Source organism: Cynocephalus volans, chromosome 4 (assembly GCF_027409185.1).
Source record: "Cynocephalus volans isolate mCynVol1 chromosome 4, mCynVol1.pri, whole genome shotgun sequence".
Lineage (NCBI taxonomy): Eukaryota > Metazoa > Chordata > Mammalia > Dermoptera > Cynocephalidae > Cynocephalus > Cynocephalus volans.
This window is the reverse complement of record NC_084463.1, coordinates 145501232-145528587: the sequence shown is the minus strand read 5'-3', so window position 1 is coordinate 145528587 and position 27356 is coordinate 145501232. Positions and strand designations below refer to the sequence as shown.

At 40.2% G+C, this 27356-nt stretch overlaps 2 protein-coding genes across 3 annotated transcripts in view; both read right to left on the bottom strand.

The window, feature by feature from the left end:
- The window catches only part of CSTPP1 (centriolar satellite-associated tubulin polyglutamylase complex regulator 1), a 214307-nt gene that overhangs the window by 34536 nt on the left and 152415 nt on the right, over positions 1 to 27356 (bottom strand). The gene's annotated exons all lie outside the window — the stretch shown is intronic.
- On the bottom strand, positions 12891 to 13610 carry LOC134375842 (high mobility group protein B1-like). The gene has a single exon (XM_063094592.1). The coding sequence runs from the start codon at positions 13608 to 13610 to the stop codon at positions 12963 to 12965; it is 648 nt and encodes a 215-aa protein (XP_062950662.1). The 3' UTR covers positions 12891 to 12962.

Genomic DNA, 27356 nt, shown 5'->3' with positions numbered 1-27356 from the left:
ATGTCCATCATCAGATGAGTGGATATGGAAAATGTGGTATCTCTACACAATGGAATTCTACTCTGCTTTAAAAAAGAATGAAATACTACCATTCGTGGCAACATGGATAGACCTAGAAAAAATTATATTAAGTGAAGTAAGTCAGGCACAGAAAGAGAAATACCACATGTTCTCACTTATTTGTGGGAGCTAAAAATAAATAAATCAATACACAAACAAATGGGGGGGGCAGGGAAGAAGACACAACAATCATAATTCCTTGAACTTCTTAAGACAAGTGAACAGATATGCTGTTGATGGGCAGGATGGGAGAGAGCGAGGGGGGAGGGAGGAATAGGTAAAGGGACATGAAAATCAACTACGTTGTTGTTGGGCTTGGGCTGGGCCTGGAGCTCACAGACCCCTCAAGCCCATTGTCCACAGTGGGTCACAAACCCTTCACACACCAGGCTGGGTCCCAAGACCCCTCACACGCAGGTCTATGAGCTAGGTAACCGGCAAACAGGTCCTTGGAAGCCATATGTTGGAGAGCATGGCTGCACGCAGTGGATGCCTGAGGCATATGACAGCCAAGCTGCAGAGCCACGCAGGCACACTAACTCCACCCACCCACACACAATTTGCTTACAAAGAATGCGCTGCACCACCCCCAACCAGATGGGCAGGCAAGGGGCCCTGATTAAATTATTCTATTTTCCCAACAATTGTATACTGATAAAAAAACCCAAAAAAACAAAAAAACAACATTCTGAAAGAAATTATTTTGATGTAACACAGATCAGAGTTCCGTCTATACCTGACAGATAACATTAAAATTTAATTTTAACTTAACATTTATTGCCTAGATCAGTAGTCAGCAAACTTTTACTAAAAAGAGCCAGATAGTAATTATTTTAGGTTTTGTCAGCCAGATGGTTTCTGTCTCAATTACTCAACCCTGCATTGCAGTGCAAAAGCAGACATAGATAATACATAAGTTAATGGGCACAGCTGTGTCTCAATAAAACTTTATAGACAGAAAAAAATATTTTGAGCTAAAACATTAAAAAATCAAGATATTTCACACAGCACAATCTGGATTTCAAACTTCTCTTTTTTAAAAAATCAGAAGACCTGGAAATCCTGAGCCAGCATTCCTGCGTGGCCACAATTCAGCTGCGGAGGAGGAGGAGGATGCCCTTGCCAAGTTATCACCGAGTAACACCTGCACTTCCTACATTACCTACCTGGCCACTGCAGCCATCTGCACTTTCAACCCCAGATGAAGAATTTCTCTTTGGAAGCTTTTACAATAAAGATTTAATTCAACTGACTAAATGAGTTTAAGATGAAAATAAACTAGATGACCTCAGGATATTAATGGAAAAGAGCAAAATAAAAATTGTTATATAGAGGATGGTCCCATGTTTGTTTTTTTTTAAAAAAGAACATAAATTTGCATTAAAAAAATGGAATGCATCTAAGTATTAACAATGGTGGTTAACTCTGGGTTTGGGGACTATGAGTGATGTGTGCTTTCTTGCCATCAGAAGAATAAAACTTATTTCATAAAAAATCACCCAGGTTTATGGGAAAAAAAAATCCAGAGAGACTATCAACCCTGTATCTTCCTTCAGAGAACTATTTCCATGTAACCCATTCTCAGTGGCTCTATCCTCCCCCTCTAAGTCATCTGAATGCCATTTAGTTCCTTTCCTATACCTTGTTTTGTCCAGGATGACAAGAGGTTACAAGGCTGATAATCATCTTTTATATTCCTTTCTATGTTTTTGGATCTTATTATAATGCCCCTTGGTCCTCTCTTATAGAAACATTCAGGCTCTGGGCCGAGCCCGTGGAGCACTCGGGAGAGTGCGGGGCTGGGAGCGCGGCGACGCTCCCGCCACAGGTTCGGATCCTATATAGGAATGGCTGGTGCACTCACTGGCTGAGTACCAGTCACGAAAAAGACAAAAAAAAAAAAGAAACATTCAGGCTCACTGATGGCACAGTATATACACATCCCTTCAAATGAGGACAGGAGTAAAAGGAAAAATACCTATCAAGGTCAGGACATAGGACTGCATAGTTACAATATTCCCCATAGGTTTCATTTTTCTAATCCTTAACCATATTTATTGATGGTTTTCCTTTCTTTCCATAGTCTAAGATGATTGTTTCCTCCTGGGAACAGTGTGGCTCAGCAGAAGGGAAGACTCAAGAAACTTGGAACCCTGGCTGGACTCTCCCAGACTACCTCACTTGAGCAAGCTACTTACTCTTTACACCTTAGTTTCTTCATTTGTAAAGCGGAAATAATAATCAATTATTTTGAGATTAGAAGGCCCGCTCTATGACCGCTCCTGACCCCATGATTTCCAAGGTTCTTTAAAGTTGTGAAGTCACTAAATGGACTTACCTCCAATGCTGAAAACAATGAAAAAATTTTTTTTCCAGGTGTCTGTACACTACACAGTAATATCTACTCTATTTAAAACTAAAGGCTTCTGGTTTCTGGTCAAGATGACAGAATGAATGGTCCCCAGCATCACTCTCTCCCATAAAACAACCAATTTACAGCTATAAAAAAGCAACAACAGCTAAGCTGGAGCCACTAGAGCACAGGAAAAGAGAAGAGACCTATGGAGTTCATGAAGGTGGAAGAAGCCATGATGAGAGAAAGAAAAAACTGTTCAGAGCATTTCAGGCTGTGGCCACTTTAAGGCTGGAGCTGCTGAGCGCACAGAGCAGGAGCTGGCAGAAGCCACAGTTGTGCCCTTTGGATGGAGTTGCTGGGAGGCAGCATGGGAGAAGGGAGCCTTGGTGGCCCCCAGGATAGCAAGACCACTAATAGGGTTCCTGTGGACTCATGCAGGAGCAAGGAGCCACAACAACTGAAAAAAAGGAGACGCTCAGAGGCTGGTGAGCCATTGCAAGGGACTGGCACACAGCCCGTCCCACAGGAAGTGTTTGGGGCATGGGCAGTGGGGAAGACGGGCCCACTAGGGGAACACTGGGATGAGCAAGGACAACTGATCTGCCCCGCAATCAGCACAGGACCACTCAGAGGAGACTGATCATGGGGTGCAGTTTGATGAAAAGACTCAGGCCAGATTAGAGTTTCTACACAACCCAGGTGCACTAGGTCTCTGGAGAACCAGAAGTACCTATAAGGTCAACCATTAAACCCTGAGCTGCATAAAAAGCCTTCCCTAGGGAAACAGCAGCAAAACAACAATTTAGCTAAACCACAGAGCTCAAGCACTAGTTCCCACAGGAAGTTCCCCCATTTTAGAAGTAAACAAAGGACAAGCCAGCCTGTGCTTCACTTGAGAGAGTGTTGTGCTGATAACACCAAGGCCGTGGGTTCGGACCCCTGTATAGGGATGGCTGGTTAGCTCACTTGGGAGAGCGTGGTGCTGACAACACCAAGATAAGGGTTAAGATCCCCTTACTGGTCATCTTTAAAAAAAAAAAAAGAAGTAAGCAAAGGACAAAAAATTAGTTCCGGCCCAGGCACACCACCAGTGTCCTGGGGCCCAGATGCCCTGCCCACAACCAGGCACACCACCAGTGCCTTGGGTCCCGCCCAGGGTCCTGAGGCATCGAGCCAGGGACTGGACTCCCCCCGCCAACAGGCACACCTCCAAAGCCAAGGAGCATGCCAAAAACATCACCTCCATGTGGGTGGCCCACAACAGTAACCACAGCTGCCACGAAAGTGGCTAGACATCACAACTACTATGCAGATGGTCTGCCAGCCACTGGAGTGCATTGACACAAGGAGAGTCACCAGCAGAGACCAAAGAAAGAAGAGGATGTCTCTCTCCACAAAGCCCATTCCAGAATGACAGAAGAAGCATCTGCTCTACGATAATATTGGGGGACCTGAACACACCTCTCAGCATTGGATAGATCATCTAGGCAACAAATCAACAGAATAACCATTACTCTTTCAAAGGGAGAGAAGAAATCTAGGCTTATCAAGGGTGAGAGGGGAGAGGGAGAGGGGTATGGGGAGAGATTGGACAAGGGGCATAAAGAATAAATACAATTTACAACAATATATATACTAGTAATATTGATTTGATCAACATATTTCAACATTGAACCCCCAAAATATGTATAATCAATTATGACTCAATAAAAATTAAAAAAAAAAAAAAGACAAGAACCAAATATCAGTGAAAAAAACCACAACAAATACCAGTGCAGCCTATGGATGCTTAGCTACTGCTGGGAGGTATTTCATGACTGCAGAGAATGAAGGTTAGGAGATATGCTGATAAATGAATGAGGTTCAACAGAACCCTTATTAGTTGAGGACCCCTGAATGGGTGTGGCATGGAAGAGAGGGCTAATCTTTATTTTTAAAATGTATTTATTTCTTGCTGGCGAGGCTGCGGAGAAAAAGGAACTCTCATACATTGTTGGTGGGACTGCAAAATGGTGCAGCCTCTATGGAAAATGGTATGGAGGTTCCTCAAACAATTGCAGATAGATCTACCATACGACCCAGCTATCCCACTGTTGGGTATATACCCAGAGGAATGGAAATCATCAAGTCGAAGGTATACCTGTTTCCCAATGTTTATCGCAGCACTCTTTACAATAGCCAAGGGTTGGAACCAGCCCAAATGCCCATCATCAGATGAGTGGATACGGAAAATGTGGTACATCTACACAATGGAATACTACTCAGCTATAAAAATGAATGAAATACTGCCATTTGCAACAACATGGATGGACCTTGAGAGAATTATATTAAGTGAAACAAGTCAGGCACAGAAAGAGAAATACCACGTGTTCTCACTTATTGGTGGGAGCTAAAAATTAATATATAAATTCACACACACACACACACACACACACACACACACACACACAAACCGGGGGGGGGGGAAGAAGATATAACAACCACAATTATTTGAAGTTGATACGACAAGCAAACAGAAAGGACATTGTTGGGGGGGAAGGGGGAGGGAGAAGGGAGGGAGGTTTTGGTGATGGGGAGCAATAATCAGCCACAATGTATATCGACAAAATAAAATTAAAAAAAAAAAATAAATAAAAAAAATTTAAAAAATTTAAAAAAAAAAATGTATTTATTTCTTCAACTGTCAAAAGTTGTAGTATTTATTGCAGACAACATGATGTTTTGAGATATGTATACACTGTGGAATGGCTAAATCAAGCAACTTAACATATACATTACCTCACATACTTATTTTTTATGGTGAGAACACTTAAAATCCACTTCCAGTGATTTTCAAGAACATGATACACTCTTATTAACTACAGTCACCATGTTGTACAATGGAGCTCTTGAACTTGTTCCTGTCTATGTGCTAATGTATATTTTAAGGATATTTCAGGGGGTGGTAGATTCAAGAGGAACTCACCTGGAAGCTAGATGGCTTTTTATTTTGGTTTTGCTTTTTTATTATAGTAAAATATATATAACATAAAATTTACCATTTTAACCAAAAAAAACCCAAACAAAACACTTAACAGGCAATTTCTTTTCTTTCTTTCTTTCTTTTTTTAGGTCTTAGGTAGCTATTGATATTTATTACTGATTTAAAACAATACCTAACAATTAAGCAGTTACTATGTGCTAAGGTTGGTGCCAAGCATTTTACATTTATTTATTTATTATTTTTTAAAAAAATTATTGAATCAATATTGATTATACATATTTTTGGGGTTCAACATTGAGATATGTTGATCAAATCAATATTACTAGCATATATATTGTTACAAATCGTAATTATTCTTTATGCCCCTTGTCCAATCCCTCCCCAACCCCCTTTCCCTCCCCCCTCCCCCCTCTAATCACCTTATATTTCTTCTCTCCCTCTGAAAGAATAATGGTTACTCTGTTGATTTGCTGCCCAAATGATCTGTCCAATGATGAGAGGTGTAATCAGGTCCCCCAATACTATGATAGAGCAGATGCCTCTTCTGCTGAAATGGGCTCTGTCGAGAGAGACATCCTCCTCCTTTCTTTATCTCTGCTGGTGACTCTCCTTGTGTCAACGCACTCCAGTGGCTGGTGGACCATCTGCGTGGTGGTTGTGGCATCTAGCTGCCTTTGCAGCAGCCATGGTTATCGTGGTAGTTGTGGTGGGCCACCAATAAGGAGGAGATGTTTTTGGCCTGCTCCTTGGTGCTGGTGGTGTGCCTGGTTGTGGAGAGTGTCCGATCCCCGGCTCCATGCCCTGGGTCCCTGAGTGGGCCCCACAGTGCTGGAGTGGTGTGTCTGGTTGTGGGATGGGGGGTCCGGTCCCCTTCTCCACGCCCTGGGTCCCCTGGTGGGCCCCAAGGCGCTGGAGTGGGGTGAACTAACAGGCAATTTCAAATATCTAAATGCCAGTAAATCTCTAAGTATGCAAAACAGATGTCACAAAGGCATATACTAAAGCTTTTGTGGCTAACTTACAGGCTTCAGAGTCAAACTTTGCTTATACTCAAAGTTTTAACAAGCTTGGCCATCTAGTTTGTAAGCCAATATAGATTAGACAAAGTAAACCAGGAGGAGAAAAGGAACTATAAAAGGCAGGTACAAGGACAACAGTGAGAAATTAGGTATTAACAGCATGACAGAACAGACAGGCAGGAAAAAAATATTTAAAATACAATCTGGGTGCATTTAGGGTACACTTCAACAGCCCTGAAGGCAGCAGAGTTTTCCAGCATAGTAAAATAATTTATGATTATGACGACGATGCTTAGATAACAAAATAAGATAAATTATATAAGAAGACAGACAAGGCCACTGTACGTATATTTACATATATTTTGAAAAGATTTCCATGTAAATTATATTAAAACAAAAAAAAGCAGTACCCAAACTTTAAAACAGTAGGCTATAAAACTCTTCTTCTGAGTCTTTCTATATTTATTGTCACTAAACTATTTATTAGTGATTATACACTGCCTCAGTGTGTTAGTCATGTTTTTAAATTATTTTACTGAGTGCTGTGCATCATTACTATCATTTAATCCCTCTCAACAGTCCTATAAGGTAAGTATTGTTGTCCTCATTTTACTCGCAGACATAGGTAGGTGATGTAATTTGCTCAGTTACATAACTAGCAAATAGCACATTCAGGCTTTGATTTATGGATCTGCCTGAATTCAAAGCATGTGCTTGTAAGTATCTATCTATCTATCTATCTATCTATCTATCTATCTATCTATCTATCTATCTATCTATCTATCTATCTACCTACCTACCTACCTACCTACCTACCTACCTACCTACCTACCTACCTATTTTTGGTGGCTGGCTGGTACAGAGATTGAACCTTCGACCTTGGTGTTATCAGCACCATACTCTAACCAACTGAGCTAACTGGCCAGTCTTCCACTATTTATTGATGGTCGAGTTATGATTTATTTGTCTGTCTGTACCATCACCATTCTGTCATTGTTCAGCATTGAAAGTTAGTCCATTTTGTGACTTCACAACTTAAAAGAGCCTATGGGGTGTGGGGGTGGGGGTCACAGATCTGGTCTTTTGTAAGTAAATAATTGACTATCTCCATATTACAGAGGGAGAAACTAAGACCTAAAGAGTAAATAGCTTCCTCATGTGAGGTAATCTGGCAGAGTCAAGGTAGGGTTCCAAGGTCCACTAGAGTGAGTCTTCAGGGTAAGAACTCCATCTCATTTGCTTTTATATACCACAGGGACTGGTACACAGTAGGCAGTGAAAATATGTTCAATACGTTTTAACTCTATGCTTCCCTATGTAGATGCCAGGCCCTTAAAGGCAATGTAACATATCCCAGTGCAACTCCAAGTATGATTTATGTATCCAAAACCTTCAGAACCAGAATCCTTGGGATCAGGGTGGGAGAATCTGTACTTATTCATTCATTCATTTTTTATTTATTTTTTCTGCTGGCTGGTACAGGACTCGAACCTCAGACCTTGGTGCTATCAGCACCATGCTCTAACAATCTGAGTAATTGGTCAGTTGAGAATCTTCCTTTGCTCAGATGACTCTCAGGATTGACCTCTTGGTTGAAAGCACTTTGTGAAGTTAATCCTGGGTTCATATCCCAGCTCTACTACTTACTAGATGAATAACCCAGGGAAAGTTAGTTACTTAAATTTTTTGAGCTTCAATTCCATCATCTTTAAAATGGGAGATAACAGAATACCTACCTCACAGGGTTTTCGAAGGAACAAAGTTCATTCATTCAACAGATATTACGGAACAGCTACATTGTGGCAGATACTGTTTTTTAGGTGCTTAGGATACATTAGGGAACAGACAAGCTCCTTGCCTTTATGGAGCTTATCTTTTAGTGGAGAAGACAGATAAATTATACATAAAATAAACAAGTAAACAATATAGTACATTAATTATAAGTACAATGGAAAAAAATAAAATAGAGCAAGTCAGATAGGGAGTATGAGGTGGTAACGGTGGTACAATTTTATATAGAATGGTCTAGGTAGGTTTCATGGAAAATGTAACACCTAAGCAAAGATTTGAAAGAGGTTAAGGAATAACCAGTATGGACAGCTGAGGGAAGAGCATTCCAGGCAGAGGGAATAACCACTGCAAAGGTCTCAAGGAGGGAGCATGCCTATTAGGTAAACAGCATGGAAGCTAATGTGGCTGGAGCCAAAAGAAAAAGGGGGAAAGGAATAAGAGACAAGGTTAGAGAAATAACTGGGGTCTGTTCATGTATGGCCTTTTAGGCCTACAAGCAAAGACTAAATAAGATATTAACATTAAGAGCTTAGAAGAGTATATGGTACATAGAAAACATTTAATAAATGGTATCTACCTATGTATTTACAGGAATATCTTCTGGTCCCTAAGCAGAGCTAGTTTGGAAGGTCAAGCTATAGGGACTATAGCACCTTTTATGTACTATGGTGGGGTTAGTCCTTCAACATTTCCAAAAGTACAGAAATGAAATAGATCAAAGGCCTGGGTGATCCCCAGCAGTAAGCAGAGATGGTTAATTCTCTGCAGGTGCTCAGAAAACTGAACTAACAGAGGCATGCAAAGTCAACATAGCATCAATAAAAGGGAAAGAGTGGGGTGTGGAGTGGGGTGGCTTGCTAAAGGCTGAAACCAACAGAAGCAACGTAAGAGAAAAAGCAGTGGAGCATAGAAGCATCATCTCCAGCAGTTGAAGCCCATTCTAATATCAATGAGACCACAAAGTCATGATAATAATGACTACAAACTGCCAGGGAGTAAGTCAGGAGCCCAGCAACATGAATGTACTTGTAAGGGGAAAAACAAATTAAGAGATTCAGGCAAAACTATCCACTTTCCTGGCGGAGGCCCTTTAATCTTTAATCTCTTTCTCATGACACTAGGCACTGATCTTGCCCAAACAAGACAAAAGATAACTTCTGAGAATCTAATACTTCTCATGTAGATGAAGGACTTGTGAGGTGATGAGTGCCATGTGTCTGCCAGGCTAAAAGGAAGCATTCTCTTGGTCATACTGTCTCACACTGGGCAGGTCAGAGCTAAGACACACCGCACCCACCCTCCATGGCTTTCACAACCGAAGGAGCTGCAGAGCCCCTGAGCTGCGGACAGGAATGTAGTTTCTTTGGGAACTGGAGGCAGGCAAGAGTGTAATAAAGGCTGATGAAGATACCCAGGCTGCGCTTTAAACTGCTTTAAATTGTTGTGCCTGATTCTTCTGGCACCTGCCCTAGAGAAAGCAAAGCCAGGCACTGTCCGATGCATCCTCTGTAGCCTCAATTATGCCAGCTTGGCAAGGAAGTTTGTAGTGCTTGGTCTCCACGGCCCTGACTTGAGTGAGCTACTCAATAGGGAACAGTTTAGTCTGAGTCAGAAGAAATGAAGAGCAACTCAATTTATGTGATCTTTGACTCACATTCAATTTGCAATTAAACCATTATTAAAATCAGTATAACAAACTTGTATTTTCATTCCATTCCTCAAACAATTTGTCTGTCTACCTTTACCATTTCCTGATAGTAACCATGTGTATTTGCCTTGGGAGTTCTTTTTTTCTTTTTAAATTTGAACATTTACTTGTACATATTTGTGGGATAGAGTGTGTTGTTTCAATATATGCATATACTGTACAATGATTTACTTAGGGTGGTGAGCATAGTTTTGTACCTGCTAGTCCACCATTTCTGCTTTGAGAGTTCTTAACTGCTGCTACATTCTTACCTATTTATTTAGTCAGTAAACATTAAATGTCAACTGTGTGCCAGGGGTTGTGATAGGTTCTGGGGAAATAGTGATGAATACGGCAGACAAAAATCCCTTATATTCTAGTGTGTGTGTGTGGATAGATAATAAATAAATAGACAAATAAAATACTTTTAGAAAGTGATAACAGTGGGGCTAGCTGGTTAGCTAAGTTGGTTAGAGTGTGGTGCTGATAACACCAAGTACCCATCCCCATATTGATTCCCTTACCGGCCAGCTGCCAAAGAAAAAAAAAGGTGATAAGGGTGATGGCATAAGTAAAACCAAGTTGTGTGATAGAGTGATTGAACATAGGACAACATTCGATGAAGTGTTCAAAGATAACCACTTTGAGAAGGTATCATTTGAGTTGAGAACTAACCAGATGAGAAGGGGCCAGCCATGAAATCTGGGGAAAGAAGGAAAGGCAAGTGCAAACACCAGGAGATAAGAAGCAACAGAAAGAGTGTTTTATTTCCCATTTCCCTACTCTGCACACAAATGCGATTTCTGTCTCTGGCATGTTGCAATCTATTGAAGAAATTGCTCTATGAGGCCTGGGAAAGGAACAATATTGAATGAAACGGAATTCCAAGTATATTGCTGTATGGTTATGCTAATTGTCTGGTTAGGGCAACTGTCGGAACCCTGCCCACGCAGCCGACAATTGTATTGTCGGGTTAGGGCTAGGGCTCACAAACCCTTCAAACCCATTGTCCAGACTAGGTCACCAGAGCCCTCACATGTAGGTCCACGAGCTAGGTAATTGGGAAAGATCATGGGAGCCATTGGCAGACGACTCGAGCTCAGTCCTCAGCTTCCACAGCAGAAGCTTACAGATCCAGAGGCAGGGGCAGCAGTGGCCTCTCGGGGCATCCTGGGGGCCCTGGCAGCAGCAGCCTCTAGCAGCAGGAGCAGCCTTCCCGTGGCTCGGCCCCTACCCTGCCCCCAACACCCGGGTGCACATGTGCAATCACATTAGACAATAACCAAGGAACACGGGCGCACATGCATATTTACATCGGATGCTGGACAAGACTCTGAACCCTCCAGGGACCTTCATCATTATCTTCATTTTCCCTACCCCAAGGCTTACCAATTCTGGGACATACATACTACCATGCGGGAGTGTGGAGGCACAGGCAGGTGCTCTGTTTCCAGAGTAAAGACGTGGCGAGGGCTGCAGACACTGCACTTTCCTGCTCTGCTGCCACATTTCTCTCCTATGGTTAACTGTAAAGCAGTCCATGCGACGGAATGCAGGATGTCCGAATCGCAGCACTGTTTCACACACCATCATCTCAAGTCACCGACTGACAGGATTTAGCACTCTGTGTCTGGCAGCAACCAGCAGTGAAGCAGAGAGAATTCCACTGGATTATCCAAAGCATCTGACCCGCAAATGAGGAGTGAAGAGAACATTTTTAAAAAACGACTCCTGAATGCTTCAGTGAGCCAATTCCACATCGAGCAGAGGCACACAAACATCCAGCTGCCTCTGAGGCAAAAGGTCAATTTCTTGTGCTTGTTCCTGATCTTCAAAATCCAAGTTCTTGATCTCAGCTCAGTCCCTCATTTTTCTAGCCAAAGGGGTGGATGTGAAGCAGAGACAGACCGGATGGGGTGCTTGGGGCAACACTCTGTTGTCTTAATCTAAAGGAGCTTTACAACTGGAGTGGATGAGAGCAGGGTTAGTGGCTGAGGAACAGAGCACAGGCGGAAGCACAGGGCATGTCCTCTAAAGTCACCCCCACCCCAATCCTTAACCTCTGTTCTCATCTCTCTGCTCTGATTGTGAGGGATGAGATGTGGGACCAAATTAGATGAAGAAGAATCTTTTGTTTTATAGAGAAAATTTTAGCTTTTCAGCTAAAGAAGCTGATACTTGCAGCCAGATCTTCATCTTTGGTGAGCCTATCGTAGATCCCACATATAGGATGAGGGGTTAGAATGAGGGAAAGAAGCAAATTTCCATCCTACAAGAAGTAGATAGTACTGAACTGCCCCTGCTTGGTGGATATCTTTACTTTCTAATTCTCCTAGTCAAGTCCCAAGACCCTCCCACATCCCATCCTTCTCTCCTTCAAGCCCTTCTCACACAGCTGTGAGGTAAGATTTACTAGATGGAATGTGTTTTCAAAATCTGTTTTATTCATTGGAACATGTTTATCAAGAAAGAAAGAAAAAAAATCTGTCCCTTTTCACTATTTACTTTTTGGTGACTGCATTCTGGGATTTGGAACTGGATAAACAGATGGGCTTCAAGGAGGGAATCAGGCAGAATGCCAGGGTGTGTATATATATCTTAGTCTCAGTGTATATATGACAGATAGTTCTCATCCAAACAGCTGTGCTGGTTTTGGAGGGAAGTGAGGGGACAGTATCTTCTGGATGAGAGGACTCCCATTGCTCCAAGGCGCACCTCCCTGGTGGAACCTTGGGCTACAGGATGCCAGATAGTTTCTAGAATTCTAACCCTAGATATACGACCCTGATTTCATTTTCTGGCCTCTGGCTGTGGTAATTAAAGGTTGTGCCAGATTTAAAACTATTGCTTATTATGTGTACTGGGTTTGTTTGATAGGTATAAGTGTCTGCAATGTGCTGAGTGTTTGCACTGTCTATAGTGATAAGTGAACTTTGAGCACCTTTGAAATATATTTTTTATTTTTATTTTTTTACATTTCAATTTTTTTCTTTAAAAGGAATGAGTTGTGTACAGGGGGGTTAAATGCTTTATAGACAAGAAAAAAAAAACTGCGCTAGAACCAACTTATTCATCATCATCATCTTCCTCTTCCTCTTCATCTTCTTCATCTTCCTCTTCCTTCTCATCCTCTTCATCCTCGTCGTCTTCCTCCTCTTCCTTCTTTTTCTTGCTTATTTCAGCCTTGACAACTCCCTTTTTTGCTGCATCAGGCTTTCCTTTAGCTCGGTATGCAGCAATATCCTTTTCATATTTTTCCTTCAGTTTAGCCGCCTTCTTTTCATAAGGCTGCTTATCATCTGCAGCAGTGTTGTTCCACATCTCTCCCAGTTTCTTTGCAACATCGCCAATGGATAGGCCGGGACGCTCTCCTTTGATTTTGGGGCGATACTCAGAACAGAACAAGAAAAAGGCCGAAGGAGGCCTCTTGGGTGCATTGGGATCCTTGAACTTCTTTTTTGTTTCCCCTTTAGGAGGGATATATGTTTTCATTTCTCTTTCATAACGGGCCTTGTCCGCCTTTGCCATGTCTTCAAATTTTCCTTTCTCTTTAGCAGACATGGTCTTCCACCTCTCTGAGCACTTCTTAGAAAACTCTGAGAAGTTGACTGAAGCATCTGGGTGCTTCTTCTTGTGCTCCTCCCGACAAGTTTGCACAAAGAATGCATATGATGACATTTTGCCTCTCGGCTTCTTAGGATCTCCTTTGCCCATGTTTAGTTATTTTTCCTCAGCGAGGCACAGAGTCGCCCAGTGCCCGTCCAGCTCTCACTTGCCCCAGCGCTGTCTCTATGGAGCTCTATGTACTGCAATGGCTGTGAGAGCCAGCACCTTTGAAATATATTGGATGCCTCTGTGTCGAGGATACCCAGGAGGCATATGGTTGCGTTACATGTATATGTGTGTGTGTGCACACATGCAAGCAAAAGTTGTGGATGGCCTGAAATACAATATTTTCCAGACCACAGGAAAAGTATAACTGCCAGAGGGAACAGGGTACAGTGATCACTCACATGCCAGCATGCCGATACTGAAAGGGAACCAAAGGGATTGTGGAGAAGCAGTTTCCCTCCTAATTTTTTGCCACCTTCTCCAATATAAATCACTACTGTAGGGGGTGGAATGGAGGAAGTAACTCTTTCATAATTCAACATACTTCAATTCCAAGGTTTGAAGAAAGAAACTTCATTACATTTCAGTAGAATCTTATAATAGAAAAAAATATTAATTTGCTTCACAGAATAGGGTTCATGTGGATGTTTCCTTTCCTTCTGGAAAAATTCCTTTAAACAACCATGAAGAAAAATGACAATACTGCCCAAACAGGGAACTGGTGCCAAAGACAGCCAAAAAATGAAAAACAAAACAACTCCCTGAGATAGAGTGGACTGCATTTACTGGGTTCAGGTAGCTCAAAGACAAGGACATTAAATAATAAGGCTCCAACAGACCAAGGTGCTGTAGTTAATGGGACCTCATAAAAACTTTTTAGAAAAAGATTTTGTTTCTAACAAAGGTTCTGCAGATCTTTATACTGTAGTGAGCAATGAGCAAAAAGGATGCTGCCCAGGAAATGAAAGGACTCAATCGTTCCTCTTCAGTGAGTGGAGCCCAGGAGGAGTGTTCCAGGGCACTCTTACAAATGCTCTTTAATAATACCATCCAGAGCCTTTGATTCAAGGAACATGCTGAAGAATAAACAGCCTATTAATCTGAGTTTTCTGGTGTGCCTGAGTATACAAAGCAGCAATGAACTAACCCCTTGGCTCTTGCAAACATCCCAACTGAACACCATCCGCTGCTCTACCGCACAGCTCTGTTCCTCCTTTCCATGACTACATGCAATTTGTCCCTGGAAAAACTTCAAGGTTTGGGGGTCCTGATGGTTTCATCTAAGGATGCCCAGGCTAAACTCAGGGTGCAAGGAACTGGAAACAGCATATCCTTGTTTGGCCATAAGAAGGCACAGCCATGTGACCAGGCTCAAATGAGAACTGTGTGGTAGTGTAACTGGATGAGGAGACAAAGTCATCAGTCTGCCTCTTTCTGAGCCAAGTTGACAGCCACAGGCCTGGGAAAGGAAGACCCAGTTTCAATTGCTTCCTAGTTTTGGTTACCTTGGTGGCAGGAAGGACTCCTGCATGGGTGGGCTCTGGGTGCCATTCTGTGGAAACATTCCTGGGTGTCTTGCCTAGGTAAAAATTACCAAGTAAAGGTTCCTGAGTTTTCAAGGAAAAAAAAAAAAAAAAAAAAAGCAGAAGAAAGACAATCAGGTGTAGTTTTTGTTTTTTATAACAACCATCTGATGAAGCACCATATTCTCCTTCCCACCCCCAAGGAAATTACAGGTAAAGAAGCTGAGAGTATGAACTTTAAGTAATAAACTAGGGGTTCAGCTGTTGAAAAAGTGTAATTTAGGATAGGGTCACAGGCTCAAATCAGCCATGGGAGCCAGGCAGCTTCTCTGTGTTCCATGGTCACTTACCTTATGCAAGGTGTGTACTTAATCATAAAAGGAACAGGTGTGACAAGGTGAATAAATCAGTATCTTTGCTACCCAACACACACACACACACACACACACACACACACACACACACACACACACACACACACACACACACACACACACACACACACACACACACAAAACACATATCTTTCTGACCCCAAACTTATATCCAAAGGAAATCACATTTAATAAAAGTTTCCCTTCTAAAAATAATTTCAGAGGTGCTTTGACTTAAAAAAAATTAATTCTAAAGTCTCCTGATTCTACTTTCAGAGAACTACTTTGTCTTTAGTCTCTTGAATTGAAGAAGGACATATATCTTACAAAAGGGAAGGAGCAGAACAAAAGCTCACATACTTCATGTGATTGCCTACGAGATGCCATAGGGTGTAGTGATTAAGAGCATGGGCTTTGCAGTCTGATCTAGATCTAATCTCTTCTGCCACTTTTTAGATGTGTGATCTGACACATTACATCAAATCAGTGAGCTTCAACTTCCCCATCTGTGAAATGGAAATACTCTCATGGGATTATTGTGAGGATTATATAACATATCAAAAATGTTCAGTACAATGCTTATGACATAGTAAGTACTCAGTAAATATAGCTGTACTTACTACTCTTTGAATCCTCTAAATATAGGCACACAAATCAAACATGATTCTGTGGAGTGACCTAATTGGTGGTTGGCACACTAAACTACATAAAATAGGAGTTTCTTCATTTTTTTATGAAGCTGGGCTTGGAAGGTCCCCAGATATTCTCTCGGTACATTGGAAACAAGAGTTTGGGTTCCATGGGGTTACTGATGAAAGGGCAATGAGAAACCAAATCCTGGTACTATGGGGACCTTATTTTTGACTTGAAAACAGCAGACTGGCCTGGAGAATTCCCATCCCAAATTCTGGCTTAGTGTATGCAGCCTTCTTCCTCTAGGCTTCCACCTGTTGAGGCAAACAGATGTAGTCTGAATACAAGGGGGGCTTGCAAGCACAGATCTGGTATCTGACAGCCTTTCTCTGCAGCATTCCTGGGGTCATAAAATGACAAACATTCCAACAGGCTGAATCTAACCCTTCTCGCTCTGTAAGTGGGGCCTTACTGCTTCTTGTGATTAGAGCCATCGGTACCTCACTCCAAGGGTGGACTTCATTAATATTGATGAGCTGCAGCTCGTTAACCTCATTTGATGTTTATTTACAACCATTCTTCTCATATGCTAATGAGTGACACTGGGCTCTTCAGATAGAAAGGAGAGAACTGGACCCTTTCTGCCAGCATCTCCTTGGCAAACTCCTGTCCCTTGAAACAGAAGTTTGCACAGAGGGAATGAAGCCAAATAGAGGGAATGCAGCAGAGAGGACAAAATGATGTGAAAAGAATGTCTGCAATGTAATGGGGGAGACAGAGGAGTCCAGCTGCTGGGGCCACAGTGTGACTGAGGTTTGGTTACACCCACCCAGTGGGTAACAAAGAGAAGCTAAAGGGCATGGATCTGAGGAACTATGAAAAGGACAATAAGTTAGATTTTGGAATTGGGGTAGGGGGTCAGATGAATGTGCCCATGTCAGGGAGCTTGAGGGCCTCTTGAGGATTCAGTGCATTTTCTTCTATGATCTTAAGAAATCAATAGGCAGGGAATTGGGATGGATTTCTGTAAGGCAGTTAAATGCCCATAGCAACTAATGCTTATCAAATGCTTGGCTTGGAGAAAGAGTACTTATTGTCCCAAGTATCACTGTGAAATGGGTAAGGAGGAAGAAATAATTACTGTTTCTCTTTCCTCCAAGTTATGGTTATGTATTTAAAAGAATAGAATGATTAAGCAAGGAAGTCAGAGACTAGAAAAAAATTTTTTTAAAAATATGGGCCTTTGGGCCGAGCCCGTGGCGCACTTGGTAGAGTGCTGCGCTGGCAGCGCGGCGACGCTCCCGCCGCAGGTTCGGATCCTATATAGGACTGACCGGTGCACTCACTGGCTGAGTGCCGGTCACAAAAAAAAAAAAAAAAACGACCAAAAAAAAAAAAAAAAAAAAAAAAAAAAAAATATGGGCCTTCTATCATTTCAGGACTCCCAAGCCTGACAGAACACAGGCCTCTTCCAAATTTAATAGTACATAACAAATCAATTTTGGGTTGTTCTATCCATTCTAAGTGTATGAAAGAACTATATAAGACATATGAGTGGGATGGAAGAAAAAATACTTTGGATATATAAATGTTTATTAGTATAAGCAGCAACAGCAAACTTAACATTTCTTAAATGCTTAAATGTCAATTCTCACCAATTTTCTAGACTTCCATGCTGTGCATTTTACATTACTATTTAGACAACTATTCCCTTTTTGCCTATGGGGTCCACACCCTCTCCTTTCTCTGGCTTTTTCTGTGAAGTACTTTGAAGATTATCCCGAGCCTTGATATGCCCTTCTGTAAGGCTAAAGAGGCAAGAGAAAAAAGAAATCTCTTACCTTAAAGATTTAACCACATTTTATTTAACCACATTTTATTTAAGCACAAAGTATTGTGAGCCGTTTGTCTGAAATCATAACCCCTTAAGGTACGAATTTCATCTTCTTTCAAGGTTTCTCTGCATTCGGTCCCTTTCAGACTGAAGGAATAATCAATACCTATCTGCATATGACCTGAACATCTGCAACTTGGCTATGCCTAGGGACAAGCATGTCTGAAAGTAACTGACAGCTCTATGCCTGTTCTAAACCAGAGCAATGTTTCTCAATCTTTTTTTCATTATGGGCACCCCCCACCAAGACTTTTTTAGACATTTTTCTTAGTTGTCCATCCCGCCATGATATTTTAACACCACAGACATGATATATATAATCTAATATATTTTTGCCTTCCATAGAACCAATTTTTGCCCCCTTAAAGGCAATATTGCCTCCATTGAGAATGCCTGTTATAGAGAACTTTTCAAAAATGTAAATCATCTGATTTAATGTGTTCCAGGATTGAACCTAACATTCTCCTCCCAAAGTGAACCATCAAACACAACTACTCTTCTGTTCTAATTTTTTTTTAAAAAAAGAGAAAGATAAAAGGATATCTTTGTGCTTATCTAGTTAGTGATAGTTCTTCCAAAGAAGAGATCAAAATCCTTTTTTTCACGCTGGTCCTGATCTATCCACAGAATAAATGGCTTACTACTTGGCAGTGGATTAGCTTTTTACAATAGTACTATTTGAGGGCTGGAAGAAGTAATAGATTGTCAGGCCCCTTAAGGACCCCCAAATAGTTCATTCTCCTAAAAGTCAACAATATGTTTCCTTGTAAGAGTAGAATTAAGTTCATTATCTCATTAAATTTCTCCCAAACTCTAGCGGAAGACAGTGATTGGTATTGCTATTCCCCTTTTACAAACAGAGAAATGATGACATTGAAAGGTTAGGTAGCTTAATTTAGATCACGGGCATTGATGTTTCATTATATAAATATCTTATCTGTCATATAAAGTCGCTCTGAGGATTTCTAGACCTTATGTCTTCTGGTTATTACTTTAAGTTAGGATCATGGTACTCTGCTCCAAGTTTATGAAGGTTGTTCTGCCTCTGCCAACCCCTTCTCTCCATCTGACAAGAGAAAAGCAGAAGACAGTGCTAACAGCCTCTAAGAATTGATTGATGGGGAGAGAGGAAGAGAACTCAGGCTACTGTCTTAAAGGTTACTGTTTCACAAGTGAATGGCTTTAGGTAGTAGCATACAATACTGTATAGGGAGTATGCAAGTTTTTTTCTTTTCTAAGATGAATATCACCATCTTTGCAGGGTTCAGATGAGAGTCATTGAACTATGAAGTGCTCCTCAGAAGATGCAAAAACCCAAATCAAGACCTCCCACAAACAATCTTCAAGTTATATGAGAAATTAATATTTTACTTAGCAGTCTTGGAAACTGACCACATCTTAAAACTATCCATACTTGAAACTCACCATAAGTGAGTGGGAATTAGAGATTGGCAAGCCAAATTAAAAATACTATCTAAAAGGACTCTTCTCTGTAAAGCAGCCTCACGCTTTTTTAATTCTCCCAATTAAATTATTGTTAAAATTCCCTCAGAGTAAAATGCAACATATTCTAAAGAGTGACTTCAAGAAATAACTTGTCACCTCATGCCTTCAAGTAGACCTGTACCTAACTGATTCCTCATAACAAGAATCTATTCTATTAAAAACAAAAACAAAGAACTTCAATGAAGGGTCTTCTGCAATATTGCTTAGAAACCCAGTACTGAATAACCTTATTGCTAATAAATTTGCCCTCATGTATGACTTAAGTCCTTCACACTGCAATAGAAGTTCACTTCCTTTTTTCTTTGGAGAGATGGAGATGAGCTGATGAAGGTTTAAGGGCTTTAACTTTAATGCAGAATGCCCAGAGCCAAAAGATACACCGTAGATCAATCTAAACACATTAAGGGGAATATCAAAGTATATACTTTTAGCTCAACTAGCTTCTGATACAGAAATGTTATGCCAGTAGCTTCTTTTTGCTGTAAAAAGGGAATGAATTTGAGGCAAGGCAAACTAACAAATTTCACACGTTGCCTCAAGGAAAATGAAACTGTATTCTGGACTAAAATAAAGATACAAGGTATGGAAATTTAAAAGGTGACTCCTTACATAAGAGGCACTTAAATGAAAAAACATTTCCTACCAGATACTATAAAATAGGAATGAATAGGGCTGGGGCAAATCCTTTAAAGTCTTGGACTACAGAGCTAGGGAACTAAATGGAAAATACAACTTGGAATACGTAAGGTGAGAAAAAGAGCCCCCAAAACCCCATTCATACAGGTTGCAGCAACTGTCAATGAATTGGAAAGGGTAATGAGAAGAAATGAGTGTCATCATGCTCTAATACTAATTAGTTAATTTCAGTAGCATTTGTCTATCTTGTTCTACTAGTTCTATAACTAGTTAAAGTAACAATCCTAAATTCAGGAAAAGGCTAATCCTTTTCATTGGCGGGTGACCAAAGAAAATACTTTCTCCAGGAAGCAGTATGATAAGGCAATAAAAATAAGACTACTTATCAAACGTTTTTATCTGAAGTGCTCAAAACATTTGCCAATATTATATATACTTGGTTCTCACTTCTCCTTCACTACTTTCCCCACAGCTTTGGGAGGCAAAGCAAGCTTTCTGTAGGAAGGATGTCCCTTCTGCATATTGGTGTAAGTCTGAATACAACTTCAGGAAAAGAACTTCCCCAAGGGGGTGTGGGTGTGGGCCCTTAGGAGTCTCCAGGGTGCCAGATCCCCCAGCACACAGTGAAGGCTTTGTTCCACTACTTCAAAGGCAGTATGGCAAAGTTCCTCTTGGTAGTCATGGATGATGCCAAGAAGAGCACTTCTTCATTTGGGCAGGGACCAAAGAGGAAAATTCAGAAGGAAGAGTAAGGAAACATTTTTCCTTCCATATATAAGTAGGGAAACAGACCCACCGAGTCGCTAATCCTTTTTTCTAGAGGCGGTATTATTATCCTGGTTTTATGCTCAATCAACAGTTGTATGGAAAGTTAAGTATTTAAGATAAATAATTTGCTCAAAGTTACAAAGTAGGTCTGTGACAGAGAATTATAGAATCCAAGGGTCAACTTCAAACACTGAGAGGTCTAGGTTATCAGAAGAGCCCTTTGACATTTGAGAGTTATAAACCTGAATACATTTTTTTTTAATGGAAAACAGGACTGGGTAGGAAGACCTATCAGTCCAGTGGTTTATCATAATACTGTGGCCCAACCTCAGGGGCACAGATATAAAAAACAATTTTACAATTAAAGATTTAAATAAGTAACAGCTAGTAGGTACACACAATACATAATTAGGTGCTGCCGTACTATGTTACTGACAGATCAGACTTACACGGTCAGCCAGTGAAGCTGGTGAGCATGTCACAGATGGTTGGACTTAAAAGTTAAGAAATATGTTTTAAAATAAACCAAACAATCATTTCCTTTGTTCTACATCCCAAGTGGTAGGTGCTTTCTGGGCCTCTGGCACAGGTATCTATCATCTAGGCAAGATGGACTTTCTCCCCAGACTACTACTCTGGGCACTGAAGAAGTTCCCTGCTTCCTTAGGCAAATAATAACACATCTGAAGGAGCCAAAAGGGCTATAAGTCAAGTACTAAATCTTGTGGACAGAGGATCTGAAACTTCAAATTTTCTATGGCTTGAAGTAGATGCTTTTTATAAAAAGAAACTAAAAAATGCTAATTCCTCTGCTTTTGAACTTTGGAACCCTGCTTATGGTAATTTAGTTACCTATTTTTCTGCTGGTCCTTAATATTGCAGAAATAGCTTAGAATGATATAATTGAGAAGGGATTTTTTAAAATATGCTTATTAATTTTATGAGAAAATAAGATTGGATATCACAACTAGTCAGTAATGATGTTGAATCAATAAATTTTATACATGAACACATAGATCATAATAAAATAATTAGAACAAAAGGAATATCTACGATTCCATGAAACCAAAGTTTATAAACAAAGTTTTCTATTGCTTGAGATAAATCCAGTAAATCTGAATGTGACCTTGACTCATGATGTCAATGCACCCAATTAATATTTGCTCCCCTTCACCCAGACCCATACCTCCAGGCAAAAAAGCCATTAAGATTTTGAAAAAAAATCAGCGATCTGTTCACTTATATACGTAGTACCTAGAATAGGCAAATTCATAGAGATAGAAAGTAAAATAGAGGTTACCAGGTCCTGGGAGGGAAGGCAGAGAGGGTGAGGAGCTGTTATTTAATGGGTCCAAGAGTTTCAGTTTGAGATGATGAAAAAGTTCTGAACATGAGTGGTGATGGTTGCACAACACTGAATGTACTTAATACCGCTGAATTGTACACTTGAAAATGGTTAGAATGGTAAATTTGTTACACATATTTTACCACAATGAAATAATGATGTCTTGGTTTTTAAAAAAATATCTGGAAAAAAAGTTCTTCAATCATTCCTTTACAAAATAAAGTGGCCTAGGCAGTTCCCCAAATTTGTCTGTTCGTCAGAATCACATGGGGTGCTTATTAAAGTTACAGATTCTCTTGCCATACCCCAGACAGGCTGTTTTCTTGTTCATCTGGCCCTTTTATGTATCCTTCTCTGTAAGTAACAGGAAATGGGCATCCTTAGTTGTTATGTAGTTTTTAGCTTAACCGAAGGTCAAATTGAAAACAGCTTGGTGTCTGCCAATCTACAGTTACTCTAAACTGAAGCCACAAAGAAGCAAAATATTAAGGTTTGCAATGGTACTCCTGATGTCCATAAAACTCCTGGTCTTCTACTGTGTTATTTCTGTTTCTCCAGGACACTGCTCCTTGGGAACTGCTCTGCAATGAATAAAACAGACAAATAATAACGTATTTGAAAAGGGCTGGGAATTTGTACTTGTTAGAGGTGATAGCAGGCTTCATTTTTGGCTCAAGGAAGGCATGTGAATTTTGTATATGGCAGGTGGTGAAAAGGTGCTAGAATGCCCAAGAACATTAAAATTAGAATAGAAAAAAATTCTGCATGACTCAAAGATTAGTTTAATAGAGGTTTTCTTTCAATTGGAAGCCAAAACATATATTACATCACCCAGGCAGGACTGCTTTTAATGATCTGTAAGCTTCAATGAAGCAAGTATCATTTAAGGCTTTGAAGGGAGAAAAAAAAAAGGGCTGTTTCAAGTCCTTCAAACAATTTACTGCTCCGGTATTTCTAATAATCATGTGAGTATTTTTCCTTTTGACTGGAGAGCAAAGGAAAAAGGAAACCTGTAGAAACTGGAGTTGGACAAGAGAACAAAGTTCGTAGATGAAATCCTGTCTAATACTGGCAAATGAAACAAGACTCACCCCTCATGTCCTTTAAACAACTGGCCCAGCTCAGTCCCTTTTTTCCCCCTCAGTGATTTTTAAGTGTCACAAAAGGCTCTTTAGGCTGAACTAAACAATCATGGGAAAGTTCTTTCAGGAAAAAGATGCAATGATTCCTGCACTTTGTCTTGGTCATGCCATTGTTAGGACATTTCCCCTCAGAAATTTATTTCTCTAATTAGAGTGATGAGCTGACAAGAAGCAATATTTAAGTCAAATCAATAAAATAAAAAAATCCCCAAATAACAAAAGTTTTATTTTTGTGAGAATTATTCTTCCTTTATCCCAAAATGAAACTGTGACTATCTCTCTACTATCATTACACGGTTTAAAAAGATGATCTTCAACAATCTATAAATTTCAGGATTAGAATAAACTTTACTTATTTATTTGGCAGCTGGCTGGTACAGGGATCTGAACCCTTGACCTTGGTGTTACAAGGCTGTGCTCTAACAAATTGAGCTGAACAGCCAGCCCTTAGAATAAACTTGAGAAGTCACATAATTAATCCAACTCTTCTTTTTCATCCTATGCCTGAATTTACTCAACATCTTGTTCTGAAATTGTCTAGAAAAGCGTTATCCAGGAGAACCTTCCTTGATGATTGAAATGTTTGCTATTCTGCACCGTCCAGTACAGTAGTAGCCATTAGCCATTTCTGAGCACTTGCAATGTGACTAATGTGATTAAGGAAATGAATTTTAATTATATTTAATTTTTTAAAATTAGCTATTTGGAGTATAATTGACATATAAAAACTGCATATATTTAATATGTACAATTTGATGAGCTTCGACACATGCATACACCTGTGAAACCAACACCATGATCAAGATAACAGATATATCCATCATGCCCAAAAGTCTTCTTGTGTCCCTTAGTGGGTCTCTCTCTTTTTTTTTTTTTTTTGTAGGTGTGTGTGGTAAGAACATTTAACATGAGATCTACCCTCTTAATAAAATTTTAAGTGCATAATACAGTATTGTTGACTATAGGCACTATGCTGTAGAGCAGATTTTGAGAACTAACTCATCTTGCATAACTGTAACGTTATACCAATTGAACAACTCCTCCCCGCTTCCCCTCCCCCCAGGCCCTGGTAACCACCGTTCTGTTCTCTGCTTTTATAATTGTATTTAACTTTGATTAATTTGAATTTAAATAGCCACATGAGGTTAGTGGCTACCACATTGGACAGCACATGTCTAGTATCTGCTTAATTACCTCTAATGACAGAATATCCATTGCCTCCCAAACAGCTCTTTTCATTACGGGCAATTCTAATTGTTAAAAAAATTCCCTCTTACATTGTGAAATCTGTCTTCCTGGTAACTTCCACCTCCTGGACCTAATTCTGTTTTCTGGGGCAATGTGGAATAAGTAAGCCCTGGTCACATACTACATCATCAAGTATTTGAAATCAGTAATCATGTCCTATTTTCTTTTCTTTGAGTTTAACATTCCTGGTTCCTGTAACTGTTCTTTATCATTTGGTTTCAAGTCCCTTTGCCAGCAGGGCATGCTTCAGTTAGCCAATGTTAATAATGATGAAAATAACAACTAACATTTATCAAGAACCTAATATGTGCCAGGCGCCATGTGAGGCACTTCTCATGCATTATCTCATTTGAGTCCCTTGCCAACCTATAAGGCTATTATTTGCCCTAACCTTACTGATGAGGAAACTCAGCCTCTAAAAGCTTAAGTCATTTACCCGAGACCACTCAACAAAAAAAGTATACGGCTGAGACTCAAACCTCTGTTGACTCTAAAACTACCATTTTGATGCGTTGTCTCCCCTGTGAAAGCACAGTACTCAAAACTAAACATACTGGAGATATTGTTTGATCACCATGGAATGTAAGCTGCATGTGGTCAGGGACTTGGTTTTGTTCAATTTTATATATCCAGCACCAAAACAGTGTCTGGCATACAGTAAGCACTCAAAAAATACTTGCTGAATTGTTATGGAACGGACGTGGCAAGGAAGCTCCAGACACTCGGGGTTGGAGAGTCAGAAAGTTTATTACGCTAGCAGGACCCCGGTGAACTCACGTTCTGAAATCCTGGGACCCCACCCTGAATCTTAGAAGGCTTTTTGTGGGCAGGTTAGGTGGGCTCTTTAAGTTTCGGTTTCTCCGAATTCATGTGACTTGAGCAGGCAGCTGATTATTAACTGGGCTGACTTCTGGGGGTCCTGGTAGATAAGCACAGTTAGCCACAGAGGCACTGCATAAGCACAAAATAAGTTTTAGTCTTGAGTTTGTCCAACAGAGTGACAGAAAGAATGAATATAGCAAAACAATCACCTTCCTTTTAGGCCTCTGTTCTTCTTGTAAGAAGTCTAAAGTGAACTTAGCTTTTTGCTAGACACATTACCCTGTTGCCCAATACTCTGTTTATAAGTTTCTTGTAGCTTTGCTGTAAAGGAACATTCTATATTGCCTCTTTTTATTGACCAACTTTTTTCAGTTGGATGTTTTTTAAACTTGATTTTTACTTAAATTTATTACATTTACATTTTCCCATTACATTTTGATTTGTAAAATGAGCCCTTGTTCACAGGCCTGAAACGTGTGCACCTGTTACACAGAGGTAAGAGTTACAAACAAACAGCAGCAGCTTAGAATCTCAGCCTCCTTGGCAACCTCTAAATCAACTTTCATGACACTCATTATACTTGTGTTACTTACTCATTGACTCATCTATTTATTCAAACAAATATTTACAAAGTCCTATTATGTGCCAGGCACCATTCTTAATGCTAAGGATATAGGAATGAACAAAAGAGACCAAAATCCCTGGCTCTGTGGAGTTTACATTCTAGTGCAGGAGAGTCAGGCAAGACACAAGATAAAGAAGTCAGTATTCTGAAAAAATAAAATAGTAGGGGTCTGTTCCAGATTAGAAGAAACCAAAGAGACATTAACAAGTACAATGTGTAAACCCTGATTGGATTCTGGATCAGAAAACAAACAACTATTAAAGATATTTGGGAACAATTGGGGAAATTTTAATTTGCACTGGGTGTTAGGTAATGTTATAAAATTAGTGGCAAATTTTCTTAAATGTGACAATGACATAGGGGTCATGAAGAAGAGAAAAATGTCCTTACTCTTAGGATGAAGGATGTAGGGGTAAGGTGCCATGATTCCTGTGATTTAGCTTCAAATCAATCCATTTATCTACCATAGTTCACAAATGTAGCAAAATGTTAGCATTTGGTTAATGTAGTTGGAGGACTTACAGGTGTCTTTATACTACTGTCATAACTTTTTTGTAGGTTTAAAAAATTTCTAAACAGAGTGATGGGACTGGGAAAAACCTATTACATTGCTAGTCAGAGATGTGGGTCATGATTAATTGGTTTGACTCTTGTTACTCTGGACAGGTTTCTACAAGTTTGTTGATCACTCATCTTGAGAAGACTTCCCTTCATTATACACTTGTCAACATTGGTCCCATTACTTTACCTTTTCCATTTCAGCCATGGGAAAGGCTGGGATATGAGAGAGCCAAAGGAAAGGATACTCTCTCAAAATAAAATAGCTCTTCTTTAGACTTTATATGAAACAATGCTTCTACATATATGTTATTCACACTTTACAGCTGAATTCAGAAAGTAATGAAACAATCTCAAAGTGCAGGAAAAATAAAAGGAGAAAGTATGAAGCGAATAAGCCTTGAAGTGAGTAATATGGAGTGTATATTAGATTCCTATGGCTGCTATAACAAATGACCACAAACTTGGTGGTTCAAAACAAAAGAAATTCATTCTCTTACAGTTCTGTAGATCAGAAATCCAAAATGAGTCTTACAGGGGGCTAAAATCAAGGTGTTAGCAGGCTGCTCCATCTGGAGGTTCCAGGGTAGAATTCGTTTCCTTCCTTTTTCGAGCTTCTAGAGGCTGTTCTCATTGCTTGGCTTGTAGCCCTGCATCATATGAGTTCCCCCCAACCCCCTTCTGGTTGTCACATTGCCTTCTTCCTCTTCTGTCATCATATTTCCCTCTGAGTCTTTCATATAAGGACACTTGTGATTACATGTAGGGTCCACC